The 21309-nt window shown below is 41.6% G+C and overlaps 1 protein-coding gene across 5 annotated transcripts in view; it reads right to left on the reverse strand.

Moving 5' to 3' along the window:
- The window catches only part of rbfox3a (RNA binding fox-1 homolog 3a), a 1176173-nt gene that overhangs the window by 557864 nt on the left and 597000 nt on the right, over positions 1–21309 (reverse strand). For all 5 annotated transcript variants that reach the window (XM_061908671.1, XM_061908673.1, XM_061908672.1 and 2 more), the window contains exon 4: positions 9408–9529. In XM_061908671.1, coding sequence (XP_061764655.1) covers positions 9408–9529 — 122 coding nt within the window. The remainder of the gene's footprint in view (positions 1–9407; positions 9530–21309) is intronic.

Raw genomic sequence — 21309 nt, forward strand, 5'->3', positions numbered from 1 at the left:
AAGACGACATCAGGAATGTTTTTCAAGGTGATGAAATAGCAGTAATAAATAAAATATGATCAATTGAAAGAATGTTTCACTTATTGACGATGGTTAGTTTTAGATTTTTCACAGTGCTAAATAAATATGATCGGGTTCCATTTCTAATAATGTTCACAGATTCAGTACATTCTCATTTTGACAAAAGAGGATAGTTTAGTCTAGAAAACAACACAACACTAGGGTCTTAAGAAGCTCACACCCTTGATAGGGTGCTACAGCCCAAGGCTCAGGGGGTACACCCCACCAAAGATTAAAAAAAAAAAAAAAATCTATACTCCATCTAATAATCAAACTGATATTTCATTATAGAAATAAACAAAATTATATATTATTATATAAAAAAATATATGAATTCTGTGAAAATTACACAAGAATTCAGTAACATGACCTCCCACCGCCAAAAACATGCACCTGGGGATAGGTTGATTGGCAACACAAAAAAAAAAATGGTCCTAGTGTGTGAATGTGAGTGTGAATGTTGTCTGTCTGTGTTTGCCCTGCGATGAGATGGCGACTTGTCCAGGGTGTACTGCGCCTTCCGCCCGAATGCAGCTGGGATAGGCTCCAGCTCCCCCCGCAACACCAAAAGGGACAAGCAGTACCAGATGGATGGATGTTGATTTTTTTCTAATAAAAAATAATATACATGATCTGACCTCAAAAGTATGTAAAACTACTTAAGGCAAAAGAACCGTGCATTGTGCAACTCTGCAACCATCAAATATGAACACTAACCATCATTTTGTAGAAAATAGGCATATCTGCATTTTCAGAAATTGTTTCGATTTCCCATCCCTGGTGCTCGACATCATTCTCAGGGCAATATTTCGAAGCCCTTGTTTTCAAGCAACAATTTAAATAAAACCACATAGGCATACAGTATGTCTGCCACAAACCAGATGTCTATCAGAGACAATAAGAAGTTGTATCTTAAAACATGTATGCCACAAAACGCCAGCAAATATCCGCTTTTGCCTCCCAGTATGGGAAGACACATCCATTTCAATCAAACATTTATCAGCAGTTCGCAGAACAGACAGCGCCTTGCAATCACCGAGTGACATGTACGAGATTATAGCCTAATTCAAAGTAAATTGAAATACCGCTAATGTTGTATTAGTATGTGTTGATATAACACAATCTGTCATTCTAAGATCGAAGGGCAGTCATGAGCAGAGTCATGAAGGCACAGGACGCATTTTTGATGAGATAATCTCAATACATATGCAGTTCTGGCATTTTTAGCTTTGCTTGTACATTTTTTTGTACAGCATTTGATACGGGTTAATGAAATATGCAGGTAATTCTTAAATGAGCAACATTTGTCAATAAAAATATCAAACATGCAGAAAAATGTAAAGATGCAAAGGTCCATTTCGATACCTTACATCAGTGGTCCCCGACCTTTTTGTATCCGCGGACCGGTCAACGCTTAATAGTTTGTCCTGCTGCCCGGGGGGGGGGGGGGGGGGGGTCTTTTATTTTTATTTTTTTCATTCTTTGTCATGAAAAAGGGACGTTTTTGTCATGAAAAAGGGAGGTTTTTGTGGTTGGTGCACTAATTGTAAGTGTATATTATGTTTTTTATGTTGATATAATAAATTAAAAAAATATATATGTATATATTTTTTTAATTTTTATTTTTTAAATAAAAATGAATAAAAAATTCTTCTGCGGCCCGGTACCAATCAGTGGTTGGGGACCACTGTCTTACATGCATGCAAAGATCGAAATATTGTAAGGACAATAATGCTAAAACAAATCCAATGTAGATCAATTAACTGGTGTTATATCTAATGATGTCAAACAATTATATTTGTAATGTGATTGTTCACAAGGTTTTTGTGTGTTAAGTTTAAATTAATCACCATTATTGACCATAGTGTGTGAATTTGAGTGTGAATGTTGTCTGTCTATCTGTGTTGGCCCTGTGATGAGGTGGCGACTTGTTTAGGGTGTACGCCGCCTTCCGCCCCATTGTAGCTGAGATAGGCTCCAGCGCCCCCCGCAACCCCGAAGGGAATAAACGGTAGACAACGGATGGATGGACCATTAAATATGATTCTTTTCAACAATGGTGGGTCATTTGTATGAGCAAAACTGCTCTTGATTACAAAAGTCTTTTTTTTCAATACAAACAGTTATCCACATTAAGGTGTACCTATGGTGATTTTGCTCCCTTTTTACTCAAAAATGTTTGGAAGAGAGGCGAAACGTCTTTATAGACAAAGTGAACAGTCCATTTGCAATTGATTAAATGCTCTGAGAATACAATTAGCTGAATGAATCAGAACATCCATAGACTCTTTTGGATACTCGTGTTATACAATGCATCAAATCATAAGGGTCATGATTTGGGTGTGAGCTGCACGTAGTTTTGGATGCCTCTGGAGGCTGTGTTTCGCAGTCCGTTTTTAACAGTGGGCTATTAGTGATGTCACAAATTGACGGACGTACTAATGTTGGAATCCTCGTACTTGCTGTCGACCAGCCTCCTTCGCCTCCGCTGAGCAAATAATGTTGCCTGCACACTCCAGTATTATTCCTTCTCGTGTCAAGCTTGGATGTCTCGAAAATAAAAACCTTTGTGTTTATTTGACCACAACGTTTTACACAGGACTGCTTCGCCATCATGGACCAGTCGGTAAAAGTTGTTTTAACCACTAAACTCAGACAAAAATAAGATGCCACTCCGACTTTATTACCGTATTTTTCAGACTCTAAGTCACAGTTTTTTTCATAGTTTGGCCGGGGATGCGACTTATACACAGGAGCGACTTATGTGTGAAATTATTAACACATTACCATAAAATATCAAATAATAGTATTTAGCTCATTGACGTAAGAGACTAGACGTATAAGATTTCATGGGATTTATCGATTAGGAGTGACAGATTGTTTGGTAAAGGTATAGCATGTTCTATATGTTATAGTTATTTGAATGACTCTTACCATAATATGTTACGTTAACATACCAGGCACCTTCTCAGTTGGTGATGTATGCCTCATATAAGGTACACTTATTCAGCCTGTTGTTCACTATTCTTTATTTATTTTAAATTGCCTTTCAAATGTCTATTCTTGCTGTTAGGTTTAATCAAATACATTTCCCCCAAAAATGTGACTTATACTCCAGTGCGACTTTTACATTTTTTTTCCCTTCTTTATTAGGCATTTTCGGCAGGTGCGACTTATATTCCGGAGCAACTTATACCACGAAAAATACGGTACTTGGTTCTACGAAACAAAAGAGAAGGTAGGATAAAGTGTTGTTTTCATCTAAGTGTGGCATGCGCACAAAAACACTGACGTGCAAAATGCGGTAAATCAAATGCTGGTGTATGCAGCTTTATTTTATTGCGTCTTTACCTGTGTGTTTTCATTACGCCGAGAAATGCGCAAAAACTAAATATCGTAATAAGAAACTGGTAATGGTAACGTTATTTGACCACAACGTTTTACACAGGACTGCTTCGCCAACATGGACCAGTAGGTAAAAGTTGTTTTAACCACTAAACTCAGACGCAAATAAGGTGCCATTCCGACTTTACTACCGTATTTTTAGGACTCTAAGTCACAGTATTTTTCATAGTTTGGCAGGGGATGCGACTTATACTCAGGATCGACTTGTGTGAAATTAACACATTACCATAAAATATCAAATATTATTATTTAGGTCAATCACGTAAGAGATTAGACATATAAGATTTCATGGAATTTAGCAATTAGAGTGACAGATTGTTTGGTAAAGGTATAGCATGTTCTATATGTTATAGTTATTTGAATGACTCTTACCATGATATGTTACGTTAACATACCAGGCACCTTCTCAGTTGGTTATTTATGCGTCATATAATGTACACTTATTCAGCCTGTTGTTCACTATTCTTATTTATTAGGTCTTTTTGGCAGTTGCGGCTTATACTCCGGAGCGACTTATACTCTGAAAAATATGGTACTTGGTTTAACGAAACAAAAGAGAAGGTAGGATAAAGTGTTGTTTTCATCTAAGTGTGGCATGCGCACAAAAACACTGATGTGCAAAATGCGGTGAATCAAATGCTGGTGTATGCAGCTTTATTTTTATTGCGTCTCTACCTGTGTGTTTTAATTACCCTGAGAATTGCGCAAAAACTAAATATCGCAATAAGAAACTGGTAATGGTAATGGTAACGATATTTGACCACAATGTTTTACACAGGACTGCTTCGCCAACATGGACCAGTAAGTAAAATTTGTTTTAACCACTAAACTCAGACGAAAATAAGGTGCCATTCCGACTTTACTACCGTATTTTTCGAACTCTAAGTCACAGTTTTTTTTCATTGTTTGGCCGGGGATGCGACTTATACTCGGGAGCGACTTATGTGTAAAATTATTAACACATTACCATAAAATATCAAATAATATTATTCAGCTCGTTCACGTAAGAGACTAGACATATAAGATTTCATGGGATTTAGCAATTAGGAGTGACAGGTTGTTTGGTAAATGTATAGCATGTTCTATATGTTATAGTTATTTGAATGACTCTTACCATAATATGTTACGTTAACATACCAGGCACCTTCTCAGTTGGTTATTTATGCCTCATAGAACGTACACTTATTTAGCCTGTTGTTCACTATTCTTTATTTATTTTAAATTGGCTTTCAAATTTCTATTCTTGCTGTTAGCTTTTATCAAATAAATTTCCCCCAAAAATGCAACTTATACTCCAGTGCGACTTTTATATGTTTTTTCCTTCTTTATTAGGTATTTTTGGCAGTTGCGGCTTATACTCCGGAGCGACTTATACTCTGAAAAATACGGTACTAGGTTTAACGAAACAAAAGAGAAGGTAGGATAAAGTGTTGTTTTCATCTAAGTGTGGCATGCGCACAAAAACACTGACGTGCAAAATGCGGTAAATCAAATGCTATCTGTGTGTTTTCATTACCCTTAGAAATGTGCAAAAATTAAATATCGCAATAAGAAACTGGTAATGGAAACACCCATATTTCGAAAACCCTCTCAAATATTGCTAAAACATTTTGCGTTCTCGAGGTGGTTTTTGAGACGTTTCCATATTCAAGTGTTTCACAAAAGCATTATGGAAACACTTTTTGCATTTACAGCTGGTCACATGTGAACACCGAACCAACGGGACGCCAACGCAGGACAACTCGGGCAGACTGGTCGTCTTGTTTTGCTTTCGGTCAGTCTGCCTGGCGGAACAAATGCGACCGGGTCGTTTTGCAGATCCCTTCGCAGCGATAGAGGCCTACCCGCAGGCTCGGAGAGCCCCGCGTGCCCGAACAATGTCAAGGGGGCCGTAAGGACGTTGCTTTTGAGCGATTACCCTTTGCCTTTGTCATTTACTGACATTAGGACAACAGCGGTGGCTGCAACATCTTCCTCAAAGTGGAGTCTCGCGGGATGACATTTGACAAGAATCATGGCTCATGACGCAAAACACCCTTTAATGGAAACACCTACAAGTCGGAAATGTACTTTGTCAAATTTTTAGAAGTATCGCTTTTACTTTGCGATAAACTGCACTGGAAACGCAGCTTCTGTATCGATGGGCAAGTACAAAACCCAAAACCAGTGAAGTTGGCACGTTGTATAAATCCTAAATAAAAACAGAATACAAAGATGTGCAAATCCTGTTCGACCTTTATTCAATTGAATAAACTGCAAAGGCAAAACAGTTAATGTTCAAACTGGTAAACTTTGTTATTTTTTGCAAATATTAGCTCATTTGGAATTTGATGCCTGCAACATGTTTCAAAAAAGCTGTCACACGTGGCAAAAAAGACTGAGAAAGTTAAGGAATGTTCATCAAACACTTATTTGGAACACCCCAAAGGTGAAATCGGCTAATTGGGAACAGGTGGGTGCCATTAATGGGTGTTAACGCAGTTTCCATGAAATGCTCAGTCATTCACAAACAAGGATGGGGCGAGGGTCACCAGTTGGTGAACAAATGCATGAGCAAATCGTCGAACTGTTTAAGTTCAACGAGCAATTGAGAGGAATTTAGGGATTTCACCATCTAGGGTCCGCAATATCATCAAAAGATTCAGAGAATCTAGAGAAATTACCGCACGTAAGCGGCAAAGCCGAAATCCAAATATCGAATGCCCGTGGCCTTCGATCCCTCGGATGGTACTGCATCAAAAAGCGACATCAGTGTCTAAAGGATATCACCACATGAGCTCAGGAACACTTCAGAAAATCACTGTCAGTAACTACAGATCGTCGCTACATCTGTAAGTGCAAATTAAAACTCTACTATGCTAAGCGAAAGACATTTATCAACAACACCCAGAAACGCCGCCGGCTTCGCTGGGCCCGAGCTCATCTAGAATGGATTGATGCAAAGTGGAAAAGTGTTCTGTGGTCTGAAGATTCCACATTTCAAATCGTTTTTGGAAACTGTGGACATCGTGTCCAACGGACCAAAGAGGAAAATAACCATCCGGATTGTTCTAGGCGCAAAGTTAAAAAAACAGCATCTGTGAAGGGACCAATAATGCTGAAAGGTACATACAGGTTTTGGAGCAACATATGATGCCATCAAAGCAACGTCTTTTTCATGGACGCCCCTGCTTATTTCCGCAAGACAATGACAAGCCATCTTCTGCACGTGTTACAACAGCGTGGCTTCTTAGTAAAAGAGTGCGGATACTGGACTGGCCTGCCTGTAGTCCAGACCTGTCTCCTATTGAAAATGTGTGGCACAATATGAAACGTAAAATACAACAAATAAGACCGCGGACTGTTGAACAACTTGAGCTGTGAATTAAGAAAGAATGGGAAATAATTCCATCTAAAAAGCTTCAAAAATTGGTCTCCTCCTTTCCAAAACGTTTACCGAGTGTTGTTAAAAGGAAAAGCCATGTAACACAGTGGTAAAAATGTCCCTGTGCCAACTTTTTTGCAATGTGTTGCTGCCATTAAAATCTAATTGAATGATCATTTGCAAAAAAAATATTGTTCCTCAGTTGGAACATTAACTATTTTGTCTTTACAGTGTATTCAATTGAATATAAGTTGAAAAGAATTTGAAAATCATTTCATTCTGTTTTCATTTATTATTTACACAACGTTCCAACTTCACTGGTTTTGGGTTTTGTATTTGCTATGTGAAAAGAAGACTCCCTTCCCCTGATTTTTTTGCGCATCTAGAAGCCAATGTGCTGTTTATTATTTTATCTTCCATAATGCGTTGTTTGGTTTTGCCGCCTGTTACTACAGGATCAACTGTGACACGGTAACACTTCTGCCTGAAATATCTTGCAAAAAATGATTCAGGGGTTTTGAGTCATTCTGTGCTTTAGTTCATTTCGTACATTTTTATACAGATTAATAATTATGATGGATTATTGTGCAATAATTTTCATGGCCCAACGTACAATGTATCTCATTAATAATGAATTCATTACATCAATAGTATGTGAAGGCTAATAAAAATGAGATGAAAATGCCAAAAATGGCTGCACTTCGGACACCTTTTATGTCAACGATATCTTGAATAGAAAGTGCAACAATGTGAATGAGAATTACCTGTCAGGAGTGATGTAATGGCCAAAGTTTGTTCTGTATGTCTGTAACACCATAACTGAAAAAGTTGTGGGTGGATTTTCAAGACTAATGGGGATTCTTAATCAACTAAACTAAACTAAACTAAAAGGAAATGTCCAAAATAAAGAAAACATGTATTAGATTTTGGGGGTTATCCAGATCATTTATACAACATAACCTTTCCTTTACTTTAAGAGCTTCAACTTTTCTGTATGTGAATGCTAGCAGCCTCGCCTCCACCCAAAGTGAGTGGCTGACTTCTTTATTGCATTCCACTATAGAAAACTCAACAAGTTATCTCTAGTGGATACATTAGATTGTAGTTGTACTTTTTGGATTATATTTTGATTAAACTTTCAGGAAATTGGATAAGGAACAAGTGATTACAAATCAAATTACCGTCCAGACTCAGGATTTTTTTTAAAGATGTCAGAATAATTGTATCTAAGTAATCACAAAACTTCCCGGCGAGAGGACACAAGTTGTCTTCGATCTTATCAATCTAAAGGCTTGTAAAACTCCACTGTGTAGGATGGGAAGCGACATGAAGGTGTCGGTTTCTTTGATCTATTGTAATCCACAGGAAGATTTTGTCTTGACCCAAGATCTACAAAGAGGAGAGGAAGCAGGACCTACCTCCCTTAAAGACACGTTTTCTTTGAACTGTTTTGTAACCAAAGGCGACGTCTGTTTACGACCCTCCTTCCTTTAGAAACAGCTGTTGCCATGTAATCAGGGCAAGTCCAAATAAAAGAGGCGCGCAACCTTTTGTCAGAGCGTGGTGGAAGACTGTACAAAGAGTACAGCCCAGATGTTTCTCCTCAATGAGCTAAATTGAACTTTGTCTCTGTGTAATTACTTGCTTCTTGTCTGTTCAATAGATGTTATCAGTGTTTGAACCTGACAAAAGATTATTTACTATTGGGCGATAGGGTCTCGTGGACGTTTGCTCTCCCCGACTGATTTTCTATTATTATTTTCAATTTTCTGTTATTATTTTCAGTCAAAGTTCCATTTTAACTCTATTCCCCATCTCTACAGTCTTATCCACTTGTCTTTGTCCGTTTACGTATTTTAGCAGGAAAGTCAAGTATTCCCAAATGGCAGACTAATGATGTAAATTATTCTCTTTGGTACTTTCATTAGCCACAAGTCCCATTAGCCAACAGTTGGGATGCACTGTATTTGTTTACAGATTAGACGTGTGAAGTGTGCCTCACTTTTAATGTGTGCCTTGTAGGAAGGTTTCCAAATAAGGTTGCCAACTAGCGGAAAAATAAACAAGGGACAACTGGTTGGTAAGACTGGCAAACCCGATAAATAGCCACCAGTAGCTTCCCCGTTCAACAGAGCTAATGCCATTTGATTTTCTTTTTTATAAAAAGACAAAATGTGAGTGCAGTAAAAGCTTGTTGGGATTTAGAAGAACCAGAAGCTAGCCGAATAATAAATAAATATGCCAGAAAAGTCAAAAGGCAATGAGTTTGATAGATGAGCGATGAGACATGCTGGCAACGGTTGGCTTAGCCTGGAACAAACAGTTGTCAATGGAATCCATTGATAATTTTTCATTCATACTGTAATACGGGACAACGTTTGTCCCCTTTTCAGCTGAATAAGGGACATGCAGTTCTGTTTCAAAATACGGGGGCATTCCAATTTTCAAGGCCTGGTCAGCAACTCTCGTTCTTCACCAAAAATTCCGATGACCAACCCGAGCAAGCGTTAATGGTGGACATAGCAGTTTTGCGAAAAAAAAAAAAAAAAACAAGACGGGAATAAAATTGGGGACTAACCAGTCTGGTAATGAAGGGAATCCCAAAATGCCAGAAGGGTTGGTTGAGGAGCTCACTGTACACCACGTTCCCAAACGAGGCGATGGTTCCTACTTTGCACAGATCACTTCCTGGCTTTGATTCTGCAAAACAACGCAGTTATTTGTAAACCCTGTGGACAGTATATATGTGTTATGATTTCAATGTTCACATTTACAACAATATAGCAACATTGATCTGATGAGCTATTATTTTACTTAAAAGCACAAAGTTTAACTGTGTTAAACTAGATCTGGTGAACATATCAGCATACCTCTGGTTGTTTTCAACCAGACCAACAAAAGGCAACTATCAATTCCTGCTTTTGCCAGTGCACTCGAAAAAAATGCTGTTATTTTTTTTTCTACCCAAATGCTGGGTTGAGCCTGTTGGGTCAGATTTATGGGTTATTTCTAAGGAGCTGGGTACCAGTTGCCTACCCCCAAAATTCAAGTAACCACCCGGCAAGGAAGTATAATTGGCTTCCCTCTACCTCAATGTCAAGCGGTCAGCCTCCGACAGTGGACGGTGACGTCACACAAAGTGGGTGTGCTGGGCGATTAAAGTAATTGTAGGTGTACATCATATCCAGCCACCATTGCAATACTAACTTGACCTCCTTTGGGCGAGTCTTTTTCCCAGAGTGCATTGCAGCTACACTTTGTTTTTATAAATAAGGATCAATGTAATGTTATGTCGTTGCTCCAAATACATGACATGCTTTTTCTGGAACATTTAATTGCAGTCAAACTGGTTTTAAGGAGAGCAGGTTTTAAATACACCTTTAAAGGGGAACATTATTACCAGGCCTATGTAAGTGTCAATATATACCTTGATGTTGCAGAAAAAAGACTTGATTGATTGATTGATTGATACTTTTATTAGTAGATTGCACAGTACAGTACATATTCCGTACAATTGACCACTAAATGGTCACACCCGAATAAGTTTTTCAACTTGTTTAAGTCGGGGTCCACGTTAATCAATTCATGGTAAGACCATATATTTTTTTAACCGATTTCCGAATGGTTGAATTCTGGCGAATTAAACGCCTTTCTATTTATCGCTCTCGGAGCGATGACGTCAGAACGTGACGTCACCTATGTAGTCAATGCCATTTTCTCCACCACATTACACGCAGCAAGTCAAATCAGCTCTGTTATTTTCCGTTTTTTCGACTGTTTCCGGTACCTTGGAGACATCATGCCTTGTCGGTGTGTTGTCGGAGGGTGTAACAACACGATCAGGGACGGATTCAAGTTGACTTACGTAGAATGTGCATCGATTAGCACGGCATGCTAATCGATGCTAACATGCTATTTAGGCTAGCTGTACATACATATTGCATCGTTATGCCTCATTTGTAGCTATATTTGCATCCAGCCTATCCCTCCATCCACATTTAATGCCAAACAATCACAAACCAATCGACGGATTTAAGTTGCTCCAGTGTCAAGAGATGCGAAAGTCCCTCATTTGGTTTTTAGCGGCGATGCTACGACAGAGATGGCACAGAAATGTCAAGAATGTCTGGATATCCTGCGACATTCAAAGCAGATGCATTCCTAACGATAAAGTCAACGAAATCACAAAGGTGAGTTTTGTTGATGTTATTGACATATGTGCTAATCAGACATATTTGGTTGCGGCATGACTGCCAGCTAATCGATGCTAACATGCTATTTAGGCTAGCTGTATGTACATTTGTAGCTGTCTTTGGATCCAGCGTTTCCTTCCACCCACCCGCATTTAATGCCAAACAAACACTTACCAATCGACTGATTTAAGTTGATCCAGTGTCACAAGATGCGAAACTTCCGATCGTTAGTCTGCACATTTTACCGGCGATGCTAAAGCAAACATGGCCGAATAGCGTCAATAGCTATTCGCTCAATAGCTTCAGTTTCTTCTTCAATTTCGTTTTCGCTATCTGCCTCCATACTCCAACCATCCGTTTCAATACATGCGTAATCTGTTAAATCGCTTAAGCCGCTGAAATCCGAGTCTGAATCATAGCTAATGTCGCTATATTTTGATGTGCTATCTACCATCTGTTTGTATTGGCATCGCTATGTGATATCACAGGGAAATGGACAGTGGCTTCGCCGATAGTGAAAATCAGGCACTTTAAATCTTTTTTTAGGGATATTCTGGGACGGGTAAAATTTTGAAAAAAACTTCGAAAAATAAAATAAGCCACTGGGAACTGATTTTTATTGGTTTTAACCCTTCTGAAATTGTGATAATGTTCCCCTTTAAGAAGAACCAAAACCATGAGTGGGGCTGGTGTGTGGAATAGCTAATTCGTTGGGTGAGTCCCACACTTAATTATGGTGATACATTTTAACCAGTTCATCATCTTTATCAGTGGAAACTGTGCTGAATGTTCCATCCATCCATCAATTATCTACTCCTTGTCCTTCTCTGGGTTGCAAGGGATGCTGGAGGCTGTACATGAAATGATATCCTTCACAAAGGCAGCACAAAACCACTTTTAACATTGTCTTATGACTGTTCAAAAACAATCTTAACAGACCGAGTGCAGTGTGGTGAATATGGTCTACAAAGAAAGATGGCGGGCAGTTTAGAAACTTCAATAGAAGTATAAGAAAAAATGGTGGCTGCATATGACATACACCACTTTTCAGTTCTGCGATGTGGTGGTGACTTGGCCAGGGTGTGCCCCGCATTCTGCCCGATTGTAGCTGAGATAGGCACCAGCGACCCAAATAAGGGAAAACGCGGTAGAAAATGGATGGATGGATGGATGGAAGGTACTTTTCAGTTCAAAATTCAATTTAGGCCATTCCCATTGGGTGTGACAGCACCACCCTCTCGCCGAGGAAGTGTTGCACTTAAAAAATTACATTTTTGTAGAATTGTCAACTATTTAATAAAAGTGTGTCGTTTATAGGATATATCCATCCAATCGTTTTCTACCGCTTGTCCCTTTTTGGGTCGCGGGGGATGCTGGAGCCTATCTCAGCTGCATTAGGGCGGAAGGCGGCGTACTCCCTGGACAAGTCGCCACCTCATCGCAGGGCCAACACAGATAGAAAGACAACATTCACACTCACATTCACACACAAGGGCTCATTTAGTTTTCCCAGTCACCATATATGTTAGTCTGAATATATTTTGTACCTGAATATATTTTGTACTAGGCCTTCATTCATTTAACTGTACTCTGTGGAACTTGTTTTAATTGAATTTTTATTCAAACTTATTTCATTGTAAAAATTGTACCAACATTCATTTGGTAGAATTTAGACAATGTTGCGGTTAAAATGACCCAGCATTTGGCTTCTAGCTTGGTTAAATAAGAAACCCATCTTGCTGGTTCAAGTTAAGTTTGGTCCAATAGTTACCCGGATTGGGTAGTTTTCAACCCAGCAGTTTTTAGAGTGTGAGTTTGATAAATACCATATTTTCTGGACTATAAATTGCATTAGTACATAAGCCGCACTCCTTAAAATTTTTAAATATATATATTTTTATATTAGCCGTAGATATATTTTGGAAATGTTAATTTTAACACCTTAATTTTTTCAAGTGCTGTCTGTAACATGGCAGTAAAAAGTCATAAAATGTTCTAATTTTTTAATGAAGTTGAAGATATTTATCAAGATTCTTCTTCCTTCCATCCATCCATTTTCTACCGCTTATTTCCTTTCGGGGTCACGGGGGGCGCTGGCGCCTATCTCAGCTACAATCGGGCGAAAGGCAGGGTACACCCTGGACAAGTCGCCACCTCATCGCAGGGCCAACACAGATAGACAGACAACATTCACACTCACATTCACACACTAGGGCCAATTTAGTGTTGCCAATCAACTTATCCCCAGGTGCATGTCTTTGGAAGTGGGAGGAAGCCGGAGTACCCGGAGGGAACCCACGCAGTCACGGGGAGAACATGCAAACTCCACACAGAAAGATCCCGAGCCTGGATTTGAACCCAGGACTGCAGGAACTTCGTATTGTGAGGCAGACGCACTAACCCCTCTGCCACCGTGAAGCCCGGTTCTTCTTCCTTGTACTTTGTAAACACCTTTAGTACATTTTAGCACTTTCTTTGAGTTCTTTGCTTAATCCATTCCATAATTTAGCCGTTAGCGAAGAAACAATCCATTGATTAGCTGCACCTTCGTATAAGCCGCAAGATTCAAAGCTTGGGAGAAAAAAAGTAGCAGTTTAAAGTTTGTTAAATACGGTAAACACATGATGTACATTCTGTCCAAACTTTCATTTTAACCACATAAACGTTTTAAACAGCATTTACAGTCCAGGTCAAAAGTTTACCTACACTTGTAAAGAACATAATGTCATGGCTGTCTCGGGTTTCCAATACTTTGTACACCTCTAATTTTTGGGTGATAGAGTGATTGGAGCACATACTTGTTGGTCACAAAAAACATTCATGAAGTTTGGTTCTTTTATGAATTTATTATGGGTCTACTGAAAATGTGACCAAATCTGCTGGGTCAAAAGTATACATACAGCAATCTTAATATTTAGTTACATGTCCCTTGGCAAGTTTCTTCTAGTTGAATTTTTGACCACTCCTCTTGACAAAATTGGTGCAATTCAGCTAAATTAGTTGGTTTTCTGACATGGACTTGTTTCTTCAGCATTGTCCACACGTTTAAGTCAGGACTTTGGGAAGGCCATTCTCAAACCTTCATTCTAGCTTGATTTAGCCCTTCCTTTACGCCTTTTGGTGTATGTTTGGGGTCATTGTCCTGTTGGAACACTCAACTTTGCCCAAGACCCTGTCACGACCCAAGTAGGACTCTGGACACATATGCAGGTTTTCGGAAACATATATTTATTAGGACAAAGGAAAGGGTCCAAAATGGGAGAAACAAAACAGGCTATTACAAACAGAACTAACCTGACCTCTAAACTAACAAAAATATCAATAACTCAAAACGCTCCGGCTTCGGAGGGAAAAAAGTGCTAAGAACAGAATACCGTATATCATTGAATTGCCGCAGGGCATATCGTATGCGCCTGGCTTGAATTACTGCCGGGTCAAACTCGCTTCGCAAAATAATTAGCGCATGCTTAGAATTACCGCCTGGTCAAACTCGTGACGTCACGAGTGACACTTCCCCTGTCATCATTTTCAAAATGGAGGAGGCTGATTTCAATACCGGTAATTTGAAATCGCATAAAGGGAATACGATTAAGAGCTATTCAGTAGGATTTAAGGTCCAAGCTTACATCACACTCAAATTGTTACTGCATACTTTTGGTAAGTGCTGGAGTGGGAAGAGGTTTTAAAATAATTAGTGCATGCTTACTTTTACCGCATGCTTTTGGTAAGCGCAGGAGTGAGAAGAGGTTTTAAATTAATTAGCGCCCCGGCGGAAATACAAGGAAATACGGTATACCAAATACAACAAAAAACGCTTCAACGGAGGCGATGCTAGGAAGCTAATCTTACCTGACAAAAGTCTACAAACCAAGAATCTCCCGTGGATCAAAAAGTACAAAAACGTGGCAATGACTGTAGACAAGACTGTGGCAAAGGAACGCTGGAGGTATGCACAAGAACATACGAAGGACAGGACAGAAGGAGGACAAGACATTTATACACATGAGGGAGGGTGACACAGGTGGGCACAATCAGACAATCACAAAAGACGTCAGACCAGTGATACTGGAGGAAGGGCAAGTGATCTGAAACGAAAGGGAGAGTCAGCATTTCAAAAGAAAACAGGAAATGATAAAAACAACATGAAAGAAGACGAAACCCAGACAAGACTTGACCCAGGTGTGACAGACCCAACCTCCGGGCTGATGATTTTAAGTTGTCCTGAATAATTTGGAGGTAATCCTCCTTTTTCATTGTCCCATTTACTCTCTGTAAAGCACCAGTTCCATTTTCAGCAAAACAGGCCCAGAGCATAATACTACCACCTCCATGCTTGACGGTAGGCTTGGTGTTCCTGGGATTAAAGGCCTCACCTTTTCTTCTCCAAACATATTGCTGGGTATTGTGGCCAAACAGCTCCATTTTTGTTTCATCTGACATCTCATGGACAAACATAAAACCTTCTGGAGGAAAGTTCTGCGGTCAGATGAAACATAATTTATCTTTAATTAATGATCGTGATTTCTGGTTATGTTAGGCCAGCGGGTATGAACCGCAGGGTGATGTGATGCGTCTAGTGCAGCCATCCTTGGATAGCATAGTTGCATGCCTGTCTGCTGCTTGCTTTGTTGCATGCCTGCTGCTTGCTGCCTCTCGCTTCCAGGAACTGCCGCTGGCTAGCTGATCAAGAACCAAGCGATGGAAAAGCAGAATGCGTAAGTCTTTCCTCGCCAGTACATAGCCTCTCCATCACCAAGACCTTTGCTGTGCCTCCTCGTGGCAGTCCCCGGTAACTGTGTGCCTTGCGGCCTCAGGCTAAACAGCATGGGATCCCCCGGGGGTGGATAGCTTAGTCCTCATCCAGGCTACCACCATCCGACTGAACAGTGCCTGCTGGCTAACCACTTGGTTATAGGCTACGGGAGAAAACCCCTAACGAAAAATCTGTGGCGAGGACCCGCATTAGGCAGTCACCAACAGACCGGTGCTCTGGCAGTCCTCTGCAACCCCATGCGGCAGAAGGTCGTCATGAGCTTTTCATGCCACTGGAGGACGTCACATGGGGCCAAGACAAAACAGTGTGGGTAGAGACTGCGCACTTCTACCACCACTTAAATCAATTCACTGCGCAGGTGTTTTTGCTCCTCCTCATCACGACCTCCCCCCCACCTCCCCAACCCCTCTAACCTCCCGCCCTCAAGTCCTGCGGCGATGGGGAAGGGCGGCTGGTACAGGTCAAGGATGTGACTGGCAGTACCTAGCCCAACCCTGCACGTAGGCGGCGTGCGAGTGAAGGTTGCTATGGCATGGGACGGAACAGCATGCCTCCCCGGCAGCTTCGCACGTGACTGAGCAGCCCCGCTCTGCTCACCCTGAAATGGGAAGGGCCTAGAAAAGGTGGGCTAAAAATGGTCTGTTCCTCATTGCCCGGGCAGTCTACCGCAGCTGCCGGGCCATCCCTTTATGCAGTCGAAAACAAACTTACAAGAAAAACAAAATTCCCCTCACAATAGCGTCATGGAACACTTTTGGATGTGCGTGATCTCTCCAGCCGCCCGCAGCGAAGAACAGCACTCGTTGCACATGAACTAAACCGATACGGCATTGACATAGCCGCCCTGAGCGAAACCCGCTTACATGGGGAAGACTCACTCACGGAGGCGGGAGAAGGCTACACCTTCTTCTGGAAGGGTCATCCAGAAGGCTCCTGTCGTCTACATGGAGTGGGGTTCGCCGCCAGGACAAGCCTGCTTCACAAGATCCCAGAGTCTCCAACGGGTATAAGCGAAAGGCTCATGACGTGGCGTGTACCACTCACCAAAAATCGCCATGTCACACTTATCAGCGCTTACACCCCAACCCTGGATGCAGACCTCGAGAGCAAGGATACATTCTATGCTTCACTAAACTCCGCCATAGAGGGAACGCCTCCCACCGACAAGCTCATACTCCTCGGGGATTTTAACGCGAGGGCAGGCTCCGACAGTGGGCTCTGGACCGGAACACTTGGTCAGCACGGGGTTGGTAGGCTCAATGATAATGGGCTTCGCTTCCTTACACTCTGCTCTGAACATCAGTTGATCATCACCAACACCCTGTTCCGGCTCAAGGATAAATTCAAGACCTCCTGGCAACATCCTCGCTCGAAACATTGGCACCTCCTCGACTATATTATCACCTGTCATAGAGACAGGAAGGAGGTCCTAATCTCCAAAGCGATGCGTGGAGCGGACTGCTGGACTGACCATCGAATGATCAGAGCCAAATTTCAGATGGAAGTCCGCCCCCAACTGAAGAAAACACCACCAAACAAGAGACTCAACTGTGAAGCACTGAAATCCAAGCACTTTGTAGACCAGCTCAGAGCACAGCTTTCAGAAAATGTGTCTGCAATCCCTGATACTCACCTGGACCCTGACATCAACACCTGCTGGAACTCCCTAAGAACTGCCATCCATCAGGTAGCAGAGGAATCCCTTGGGTACACCAGGCGTAAACATCAGGACTAGTTTGACAACAGTGCACCGGATATCCATAAACTTCTCCAGGCAAAACACAAAGACCATGCTGCTTACCTGGCCAACCCACAATCCATCACACTAAAAACTCGACTCTCTTTCATAAGAGCCGAAGTCCAGCGTACCCTCAGAGCCATGGAGAATGACTGGTGGATCAAGAAAGCCAGCGAGATCCAACTCTATGCTGACACCAACAATTCTCATGGATTTTATGATGCTGTCAAATCCATATATGGTCCACAGAGAAAAAACATAACCCCAGTCAGATCGGCAGACGGAGTCACCCTCTATAAGAACACACCCCAGATCCTAAATAGATGGGCTGAACATTTCAACACTCTCCTTAACTCCGAAAATCCCTCTGACCAGGACATTTTCACCAATTTCACAACCACTCCCCCTGTCGACCACCTGGACTCCCCGCCTACCTTTGCTGAGGTCCAAAAAGCCATCAAGGGCCTAAAAAACAACAAAAGCCCAGGCCCTGACGGTATCCCAGCTGAGGTACTGAAGCTTGGTGGCTATCTCTTCACCCGCCGGCTTCACCAGTTGATTGACTCCATCTGGTCCTCTGAAGCCATCCCCCAGGAATGGAAGGATGCTACTATAATAACCATCTTCAAGAGGAAAGGTGACAAAGCCGAATGTGGAAACAGCAGAGGAATTTCCCTGCTCTCGGTTGCTGGGAAAGTTCTTGCTTGGATCATGCTCTCTCGTTTAGTTACTCACATCTCTGAGAACATCTTGCCTGAATCACAGTGTAGATTCAGAAGAGATCGGAGTACTACTGACATGATCTTTGTAGCCAGGCAGGTACAAGAAAAGTGCTGGGAACACCACCAGGATCTGTACATCGCCTTCATCGACCTGTCCAAGGCTTTTGACACCGTAAAACGGAATCTCCTCTGGGACTTACTGGGAAGGATGGGAATTCCACCAAAGTTCCTCAACATCCTGAGACAACTTCAGGATGCAATGCGAGCCTGTGTCCGCATTGGAGGCCAGCAATCCCCCTCTTTTAATGTGAAAGTCGGGGTCAGGCAGGGATGTGTCCTAGCCCCTGTTATATTCAACCTCTTTCTCTCAGCAGTCACTCTCCTCTCACACAAAGCTCTGGGAACCACAGATGGCATCCACATACAGTTCCGGCTGGACGGCAGTCTCTTCAACATCCGGCGCCTCCAGGCCTTCACTAAAATTACAAAACAACAGATCCTATAACTTCAGTATGCTGACGATTGTGCTCTCCTTGCCCACACGCCGGACTCTCTCCAACGTGAACTTAACGTGGTCTCATCTACGTACAGTGCCCTAGGACTTAAGGTCAACATTTCAAAAACACAGATCATTGCGCAACACTCTATCCATCAGTCAGAAGTGCCTGTCTTCAACATTGATGGCCAGCAGCTCACCATCGTTCAACACTTCACCTACCATGGCAGCGTCCTGTCCCCCACCTGTAACATCGATAATGACATCCAGGTCCGTGTTGGGTTAGCGTCTGCTGCCTTCGGTAGGCTCAAAACCAGGGTCTTCCTGAACAGAAACCTGACAGTTTCCACCAAAGCAGCTGTTTACAGAGCAGTTTGTCTGTCCACACTGCTATATGGCTCGGAAGCCTGGACCCCTTACCAAAGGCACGTCAGAATCCTGGAGAGGTACCACATCCGCTGCCTGCAACGGATTCTGGGTCTGACCTGGGAGGACAGGGTCCCTCATGTGGATATTTTTGACCGGACCCAAACACCCAGCATCCAAGTGTTCAGAGACTCCCCCGACAGATCCTCTACGGCCAACTCCAGGAAGGCCGTAGGTCTGCTGGGGATCAGCGTAAACGCTACAAGGACCACATAAAAACCCTCCTGAAGCGCTGTGCTATCCAGCCTTCCGCAATGGAAGTCTTGGCTGCTGATCGCCACACCTGGCGCAACTGCAGTCACGCTGGCATTGCTCATCTCCAAGAGCAGACCACTGAGAGGAGAAAACGACAACGTATACAGCGACATCAGCGCGCTGCAGGGGCCCCCCTCTCAAATGTGGACTACATCTGCCCCACATGTGACAAACCATGCGGGTCACGCATTGGCCTGCACAGCCACATGCAATGGCATATTCGAAACCCCCCTCAATAACCCATTACTAGAGCAACGTCATCATCGTAATCGATGGACAGCCATAAGCAAGGCCAGCAGAGAAGGCCTTGGTGGCCCTGACAACACACCACTGCATTTAAATATAAAGGTAAAGTCATGTATTTTGCTTTTTAAATAAATCAAATTATGCATTTGAAGCAGACACACACTTTCAGAATGAATTGGTGTCCGTTGTACTTTTTTTTTGTAATCTACAGGTCCCATAGATTGGACCTTTCCCACGTTCCATCGTTCAGAACTGTGCAAGGTAAACACATGCATACACACTATCAAGGGATGGGGGAGAGGCGGTAAAATTGCAAGAATAGAAAAAAAAAACATTCCTGTCTTGCATGTTGACTCTATTTGATGCTCGGAGTTTAAGACTCAAGCGATTGCTGCCGCTCGCACACTTTAGCATTTAAAACCTCTGTCACGTTTGGAGGGTTTACCCAGTACACTCCCAGTCCAGACAAATGTATTGCCTCCCCTCCTCCTATATTCAGAATCACTCTCTCTTTTTCTTGCAGTGGCTCACGTCCTAGAATTTATCACTCCAAGCCCGCAGGACCATAATCAAAATGCAATCCACTGGACGTGTGTGTGTGTGTGTGTGTGTGCGTGTGTGTGTGTGTGTGTGTGTGTGGGTGTGTGTGTGTGCGTGTGTGTAAAAGCATGAGACAGAAATAAAGATGTTTGAATAAAAAAAGGAGGGTTCAGACACCGCCTGTGAATTATGTTAACCATCATGACAACAAGTCAAACAAGCGGTTCAATAGATTGTGATAGTGAGCATGCACAATATCAAGATGTGACTAAAGCATTCGATTCAGACATCCGTCATTTATCTGGCTGACAATAATACTTTACGCTGATGTCACAATCATTTTGCTGATTTAGCATCCAGCGCTGTAATTTTGGAGGGAGCTAAATATAAAAATGAAGTGTTTCCTCTCCTCTTAAATCTCATCAGGAGGTATTTTATAGTGACATCCATCACAATTCAGCTGAAATTACATTTGATTTAGTTCTCCTGCAATGTTAGATGAGTATATTGTTTGTGTAACAACAATGTAACAAATCAGTTGTATCAGGAATTTCTCATTTCAAATATTTGTCAGGGTGTGCTAAATAATGTCAAAGCATCAAACCATAAGGTTTATGCGTTTAGGTGTGATCTTGCCTAAACTACGCTGTTTTTTTTTTTGTTTTGTTTTTTATTTATTTATTAATCAATCATACAAAATAATAAAAAAAAATACCATAATTATACAATTCCAATTCCAAAACCAAACCCGGCCCAGCAACATTCAGAATAGCAATCAACATAGCAATTGAGAGGACACACAAACATGACACAAAACAATCCAAAGGTAGTCAAACAAAAATGAATAATATCAACAACAGTATCAATATCAATAAGAATTCCTACATAGCAGTGATTAAAAATCCCTCATATTTATTATTTTATCATTTATCATTTGTTTTTATTCCTTTCATGAAAATGCATATTTACAAGCTACGTACATTTGACACTTTCATTGTTTTTTTGTTTTTTTTGTTTCTTATACATTTCCATGATCAGAAAGGAGCAGATGGAAGAATAATTTTCGTATATTTATCTACCCCTTTTTTAA

Source organism: Nerophis ophidion, linkage group LG08, assembly GCF_033978795.1.
Source record: "Nerophis ophidion isolate RoL-2023_Sa linkage group LG08, RoL_Noph_v1.0, whole genome shotgun sequence".
NCBI lineage: Eukaryota > Metazoa > Chordata > Actinopteri > Syngnathiformes > Syngnathidae > Nerophis > Nerophis ophidion.